The sequence below is a fragment of the Protopterus annectens genome, chromosome 11.part0 (assembly GCF_019279795.1).
Source record: "Protopterus annectens isolate FY-2018-M chromosome 11.part0, PAN1.0, whole genome shotgun sequence".
NCBI classification, from domain to species: Eukaryota; Metazoa; Chordata; order Ceratodontiformes; family Protopteridae; genus Protopterus; species Protopterus annectens.
Window position 1 is genome coordinate 60,407,988 of NC_056745.1, and position 8,038 is coordinate 60,416,025.

Below are 8,038 nucleotides of genomic sequence, written 5' to 3' on the forward strand. Positions count from 1 at the left end.
CACTGAAATGTATATATCCTGAGTAGTTAGCAGATGTGGCCATGTTTGTGGGCACAGGATATACGTTACAAAGTTTAACTGTGTTTAACCGCTGCTATAATATCACACAAACACTTTAAAAATGCTTACAACTGCTTAAATGAGCCTTATTCTGGAGTAAAAAACATTCTTAAAGCATCGCAGGTGTTGAACCGTGGCCATGCACACTATAGTCATGGGACTTACCACTAAGCCATCTGAGGTGTATACATGTTTCACCGTCTTTAGACTACACCTTATACCATATGCATTCCACTGTAATGATCACAAATGGGACAGTCACTTTGTGTACGTATGTACAGCACATTGTAATGTACTGTAGTTTGTGAAACGACACATTCAAGTCTATATATGTATTACTGTTACTGCACACATATATACATATATATATATATATATATATATATATATATATATATATATATATATAGATCTATAATAATCGACCATGGATTGGGTAAGGCCAATCTATAACTAAATGGGACAGGATATTTCAAGCATGGAAGGGAAATTGACTTGTCCCATATAAATAACTGGTGTCAAAAATCACGGTCTGAGATTAAATGCCAGAAAATGCATTACAGTATAATTTGGGAAGTTATCTAACCCAGGAAACTACCAGAATAACAATGCTGCCCTATGAGTTGACCCAGTTGTTTGGGATTTGGGAACTCGTGGACAGTGAACTAACTTTTGACTGACTTGTTTCTATTTTTGTTAGAAAGTCCTTCTATAATGCACAGCTTATAAACAAAGGGATTTTGTCTAGATCTAGGGATGAGACTCCCCATTTACTCAGCCCTTATTAGGCCTGTTATTGAATATACTGCCTGCTTTGGCATGTTTCTGTCCAAACACATGCAACAACTGGAAAGCCCAATGAGATACCGTACTAAAAGGATACAAGACCTAAACAGCACATCTTACATGGACCGACTCAAAGCCCTGCCACTATATTCAGTATCCTGAAGACTGCTAAGAGGTGATATGTCTGGCATACAAGGCATCCTCCAACCCATTAGTGATGGGTTTACTGCACATTAACCAGTTAAATGGCATCAGAAATACCTTGTATGGAGATCTAAACCTCATATCTCATTAGAGGATACCGCTGCTCAGGAACAGACTTCCCATCCACAGAATACAAACTTCATCCCTGTCTATATTCAAGTGCAAGTTTCAGCTATGGATGGGAAACAGAACATTTACCCCAGGACTACTAATGGACAGAGGCAGCATGTATGGGCTCCTCAAGTTATCTATGGTTATGATCTCAGTTATTCTCATTGGGGATAATGTATGGTTGTTGGCCATGGGATGGGTGAGGCTGGTCTATAAATGAACGGAATGGGTTGATTTGAGCACAGAAGGCACGATTGTCTGGACTTGGAATGTCCCTCAAGGGCAGCTAGCGTAGAACTTACCTATGATCCTGTGAATATGCTACAAAAGGAGGAGAGAAGGAATGTAATCCCTTTTAAGTAGCATTGTAAAAAAAGATTTTTGCTTTGAAACTTAAAAAAAAAAATTAGCAAACTGAGTTGATGACATAAGGTAAAGATGGAAATTATGAACATGTACTTGAAACAGTTATAGGCAGTGGTAGGGGATAAAAGACAGGAGAATAGCATGCCAAAATGTTATCTGATGCAGCACAAAGTAAGACGGAAAAGAAACACCAAAGGCAGATTATTTTTAATGCTTTGAAAGAAGTAAAATCTAACAGTTCTGCAGGAACTGATGGTGTGATTCATGGCTTTTAGAAGGAAAGGTAGCACATTTCTAGTTGATTACTTGGCTAATTACCTCCGGAGCCTTGTTAAGCCTAGCTATGCTTCCTAAAGCTGAGAATCAAACCCTGTACCTTGGTTCTGTGAGGTAAGCAAATATACAATTGTAAAATCTTCAATAAATAGCATCTGGACCCAGAAACGGCAACTAATCCAACTTTATTTACTAAAACAACCACAATTAGCATTGTTGTCTGTAATAAACAAGCTTGGAGTTTGTTTATTACAGACAAAAGCACTTTCATCTGTAATAAACCGACTTGAAGTTTGTTTACTACAGACGAAAGCGCTAACCATGGCTGTTTTAGTAAATAATTTTGAATTAGTTGCCGTTTCTCGGTCCTGCTGCTTTTTATTGTGGATTTTACAATTTGCAGTTCATGTTTTCGAATTTCAACAACTATACAATTGCAGCCACTCATCTGGATAAATGTAGATTATGAGCTGTTTAAAAGATACTTAAGTTGCAACTGCAAATTACAGATATATTTGAAAAGTTACTAATAAAGACATGTTTTGGTATTCAAAAAGATAAATATCGCATACATATGTTAATTTAGGTGAGATTAGTGGTTCCTGCAATAATAAAAGAAGAAGATGCAGGAAAAGTTTGCATTTTGTGGCATTGCAAAAATGGACAGTAATTTAAATGAAGATGTGCTCTGGGAAATTTTTGAAAATGGTGGTTTGGTACTAAGTCTGAGTTTTTATAAAAGTGTTATCACATACAGCAAATGCAATTCCTTTCACAAACAGGTACAATAAATTAGACAGAGGTGTTCTATTAGTATTTTTCCTGTTGGACTAGTTCTTATTTTGGAAATTCACAATTTTAACCAGAAGATGCTGTTGTGGCAGTTCAAAGTTCATGTAAGTATTCTGGCATCTGTTTACCTTAGCTGCATAGGTCTTTTGCTGGAAACTTTAAAGAGTGTTACATGATTATAATATGGTATTGCTACTTCTAAAGAGGATTTAGATGAACTCCGACTGCAGTTAAATAATGGGAAGCCTAAACCATCTCATAAGAAAAAAAGGGCAAAGCACTTCAGTTTAGGGAAAGGAATTTGAATGTGTTAAGAATTACAGTTAGAGATAATAATAAAGACAGGGAGGAGAAGAAACTGCGTAAAGAAAGGGAGAAGAAACTGCATAAAGAAAGGGAGAAGAAACTGCGTAAAGAAAGGGAGAAGAAACTGCGTAAAGAAAGGGAGAAGAAACTGCGTAATGAAAGGTAGAAGAAACTGCATAAAGAAAGGGAGAAGAAACTGCGTAAAGAAAGGGAGAAGAAACTGCATAATGAAAGGGAGAAGAAACTGCGTAAAGAAAGGGAGAAGAAACTGCGTAATGAAAGGGAGAAGAAACTGCGTAATGAAAGGGAGAAGAAACTGCATAAAGAAAGGGAGAAGAAACTGCATAAAGAAAGGGAGAAGAAACTGCGTAATGAAAGGGAGAAGAAACTGCTAAAGAAAGGGAGAAGAAACTGCGTAAAGAAAGGGAGAAGAAACTGCGTAATGAAAGGGAGAAGAAACTGCTAAAGAAAGGGAGAAGAAACTGCGTAAAGAAAGGGAGAAGAAACTGCGTAATGAAAGGGAGAAGAAACTGCTAAAGAAAGGGAGAAGAAACTGCGTAAAGAAAGGGAGAAGAAACTGCGTAATGAAAGGGAGAAGAAACTGCGTAAAGAAAGGGAGAAGAAACTGCGTAAAGAAAGGGAGAAGAAACTGCGTAAAGAAAGGGAGAAGAAACTGCGTAAAGAAAGGGAGAAGAAACTGCGTAAAGAAAGGGAGAAGAAACTGCGTAAAGAAAGGGAGAAGAAACTGCGTAATGAAAGGGAGAAGAAACTGCATAAAGAAAGGGAGAAGAAACTATGTAAAGAAAGGGAGAAGAAACTGCGTCAAGAAAGGGAGAAGAAACTGCGTCAAGAAAGGGAGAAGAAACTGCGTAATGAAAGGGAGAAGAAACTGCGTAATGAAAGGGGAAAGGGATAGTTCAAATGCAGAGATTCTGGTGAATATCATTTAAGAAAATTATCTTTTCATTAAAGTTAGTATTTTGAGGATTACTTGCTATCCAGGAAAATGTTTCCTCTTTTGATGATTTGGGAAATTAAATTTTGTATGTTTTGTATATGGGGGGGATTCTAAATTTCATCCAAACAGACAGAGCATATCGTAAGGTAAAAGGAGAGGATAATGAACCTTCTGAATCCTGTAGTACATTATACAGCTTTTTGTTTACATTACATAATAAGTCAAATGCAAAAAGAACAGAATGTGCCAGATATGTAATTTCATGTAATATACATACATGTATGTTAAGGTATACAGGTAGACAATGGAAGGAAGCTACTAAACAAAGGAGAGATGTATAGGCTAAGAAGAAAAATGTGTCTGGAAGATAGATATTAATGACATATACATTAGATGCAAAGATTAATCCAGTACTTTCATGTTAAAATACAGAATAGGTCCTAGCTAGATTAGTCAAAGAAATTAAATTTTAATTATCAAGTAAAGGTGAAGACCATAATTGAAGTAACAGAATACCAAATGTTCATATGAAGAATATCTTATAAAAGGCTCTCAGTAAAGGCAGATATAAAATATAAATCCCTTCTAAGAAGAGATACTTACTCAAATGTTGTGATGTGGAGAAACACCTGATTATATCAAAACTGTTTGAGATATAGCTGTTCAGTTTAATAATGAAATATTTACCTAAATATTGAAATGACTGTTTTTAGGTACAATGATGGCATAGATAGTAATAATACATATAAGTAGAGGATATTGTTATTAAGTCACTTTTGGGTGATAGACTTTGGGAGATTTTTGTAGTGTTATATATTAAACAAAGGACAAAAAATGAAAAAATGTCTCACAGGGTTTGAGGTTGGGAGATACAGACTTTATGCATCTTGTATTTTTGCTTTTAATGTTCTGATTACTAATTGTATTAGTGATTATTTTAATAAAACCATCCTTATTCTTTCAATATGTGCTGTCAAATCATTTTCATCCAGCTGGCCAAATGCCATCTTAGGGAAATGGTACCTCATTTTACTGTGTTATCAGAAGGAATACAATACAGAATGACAGCACTTCATTATGTCATAGTGCAGTGTGTCAGTAGTAAAACTGAACCTAACAGCTTCACATGGGAGTGGAACCACAAATTTCAGACCTTCAAACATCAAAGATGAGTGTACTACCTGCTATACAGTGTGATGGTACTTTTCTTGTGCAGTTACTGGGACTCCAAAATAATAGGCTAACTATATTTTTAAAACATGTAAAAAAACATTTGAAACTGCAGACTCAAGATGTTAATGATGGGCACATCTTAGGCACATTACTGAAGTGATTCTGTGTAAGAAAATAAGTTCTACTTAAAATATGTGCAGAAAAAAACTGATAAGAACTCATTATACACTTGATCTTAAAAAGACTGAGCAGCAATCTGGGAGAATCTGAGGGAAATCTTAAAGTACCAAATAGCAATCCTGAAACACGTCTGTTTGTCATGCATCTGTCTTAGTGATGTAGTATAGAACAGATACAGTGTGGAGAAACTCTAACTGTATAGCAAACTAGAAACAGACCAAAACTGATGAGCATCCTAAGATTTGCAACCGTTTCAGGTTGATTGGCTCAGATTCAATTCCTGGAATATATACTTAACCCAGTAGGCTTTCTGACTTTGCCTTCCCCTAAACAAAACATCCATGTTTGTAGCTATCATTTTTTAGATTTCTGTAACCCCACATTTCTTATAACTACTCTATCTTTCTTCATTGTGTTGGGGCTATACATTTGTATTTCCTTAAATTTAAGATGTTGTACTAAATGGTTTTGTACTAAATGATTAACACTATTTTAAAATGGCAACCACTATAATAAACTGAAAAATGGCTCCTTATATGTATCCTCAAGTAAGTAAAGGGTGAAGCTTCAAATGGATCAACATGGCCAGTTAAAACTTCAATCCAACAAACAATAACTAGTTTTTGCCAGAGGCAAGCCCTCCTTGTATTCCTTATGTAGTCCCTCAGTACCTGCCTTATTTATATATGCTTTCTCCATGGTCATCCAACTGTGAACAAAAGAGAAATATCAAGAAAAAAATGATGAACTACTGCCAGCATTGTTAGCCCTGTAACAGAAACAGTACTTAACAATGATTTTGTATCAGAAACATAGATTTGCCAAGTTACAGCCGTATACATTTTAACTGATTAGTTGCAGCTTTACATGCTTCATACTCGACCATTTGTCCAGAAGCTTGAAAAATATGCCTTTGGAAACATCTTAATTTTTTTTTTTTGGGGGGGGGGATTACAGTAATAATTGGTACTGTATTAATCAACATAGCTAGTGGACAAGAGTATTTTGAAACCAGCTTTACTGTTTTCACATTTGCAGGAAAGAAATGAGGTTCACCAATAAAAAAAGTGGGAAAAATTAAAGAAATGCTGTGTTGGTCCAGCAACAGAAAACAAAAAGACATTGGAACACAGATATAACACCTTAATAAAATAAGTGTTTACCTGAGGCAGACCTCCCTGTAAGTCTCTGTCTCCCTGTGTCACCCCCACAACCCCCCCATACATAATTTCCTGTGGAAATTCAACTGTTGTTATACATTGGGGTAAGTAGGGGTAAGTTTTTCTGAATTAACTTGTTTCTGTCAAATTCAGCATTAATGAAGGATTATGTAATTGTTTTTCTTCAGACAGCTAATTCAAAATAAATCTTGGTATCAGACAGCAGAGTTAGATCGTGCAATTGGATTGATTATGGAATGTATTAAATCATTTAACTCTGTTATTTATAAGAACAGTGCAACATGATGTGAAATAAAAATTCCACAACTGTAGAATTTCAGGGTTTGCAGAGCCTTACCGCAGTGAGTCACTTTTGTTTACGAGTTAAACATTTATTTGATGAGCTTCTGTAATCATAAAAATAATGCAAACGTACACTTTTAAAGTCAGTATTGAAAAAGTGCATAAATAAGTGCATGTCCATTTATACTGCCTGGACTTTGTTTCAATTTACTGTCTCATGAAACAAAAATGTAGTTATGTTATAAGCGTAGCTCACTGAAAAATAGCTGTAATTTGGAGCTATGTGGTGTCAGTGGTACAGCAGTTAGTACACTTCCCTTTGGTGCTGGAAGATCAGAAGGCTGTGAGTTCTGTTCCCACAATGGGTATGTGGATTAATTTCCTGTGCTACCACTACAGTGCAGCTTAAGAGGGGTGTTGTACTCCTGAGGATGCTGTCCAGCCGATGAAATGTCAAACTGAGGTCCCATCTAGTTGAGGCATGGGTTGCTCAGTTGAATGTAAATGACCCATGGCATTTACTGAAGAAAGGGTAGGGGAGTTCTCTGGTGCCCTGACCAAATTTTTCTCTAGCCAGTATAAATACCACCTCAGGCCTCATTTGAAAAGACCTTGCACAGTGGAACTAAACAGGTTAACAAAGGGTGAACATATAAAATAATGTAAGTTGTAGACTAAGTGAAGTGCATTTTATCAGGTTTGTGTTAGTCTTTTTCTGCAAGCTGCTTTAAACAATGATGAAACAGATTCTCCTGTGACATTAGTGTAATATACTTTTCTTGTTTTTCAGCACCAAGTCGTGCACCAAGTAATCTCAGTGCTGAACGACATGGCTCCCGTTATATCATCAGGTGGCAACATGTGGATGCAATGGCAAATGAATCTGTTGTAGATGGATATAAGGTAGGAGCAAAATTTATTTACTTATTTATTTAAGTTTGATGACTGGGGAAGACCACTAAAAAAATAGAAATAAAAATAAAAAAAAAAATGACCCATGCCATATATTTAACTATGACTATTTCTTCTGAACAATGTCACAAACTGATTTCAAGTTTATTCTTGTCAAATCCACATCTGACAGTAATTAGTTGTGTGCTTAAAGATACTTAGACTTTCTCATATGTCCAAGCAAACAAATGTGTGTATTTGAGTGTGTGTGTGTGTGTGTGTGTGTGTGTGTGTGTGTGTGTGTGTGTGTGTGTGTGTGTGTGTGTGTGTCTGCACTTGTGTGTGCATATACATCTCTCTCTCTCTCTCTATATATATATATATATATATATATATATATATATACACACACACACACACACACACACACACACACACACACACACACACACACACACACACACCCCTGTTG

At 36.0% G+C, this 8,038-nt stretch overlaps 1 protein-coding gene across 2 annotated transcripts in view; it reads left to right on the top strand.

The window, feature by feature from the left end:
* The window catches only part of CNTN1 (contactin 1), a 1,190,489-nt gene that overhangs the window by 1,147,185 nt on the left and 35,266 nt on the right, over window positions 1–8,038 (top strand). For both annotated transcript variants that reach the window (XM_044087442.1, XM_044087443.1), the window contains one exon: window positions 7,466–7,578. In XM_044087442.1, the coding sequence (XP_043943377.1) occupies window positions 7,466–7,578 (113 nt within the window). The remainder of the gene's footprint in view (window positions 1–7,465; window positions 7,579–8,038) is intronic.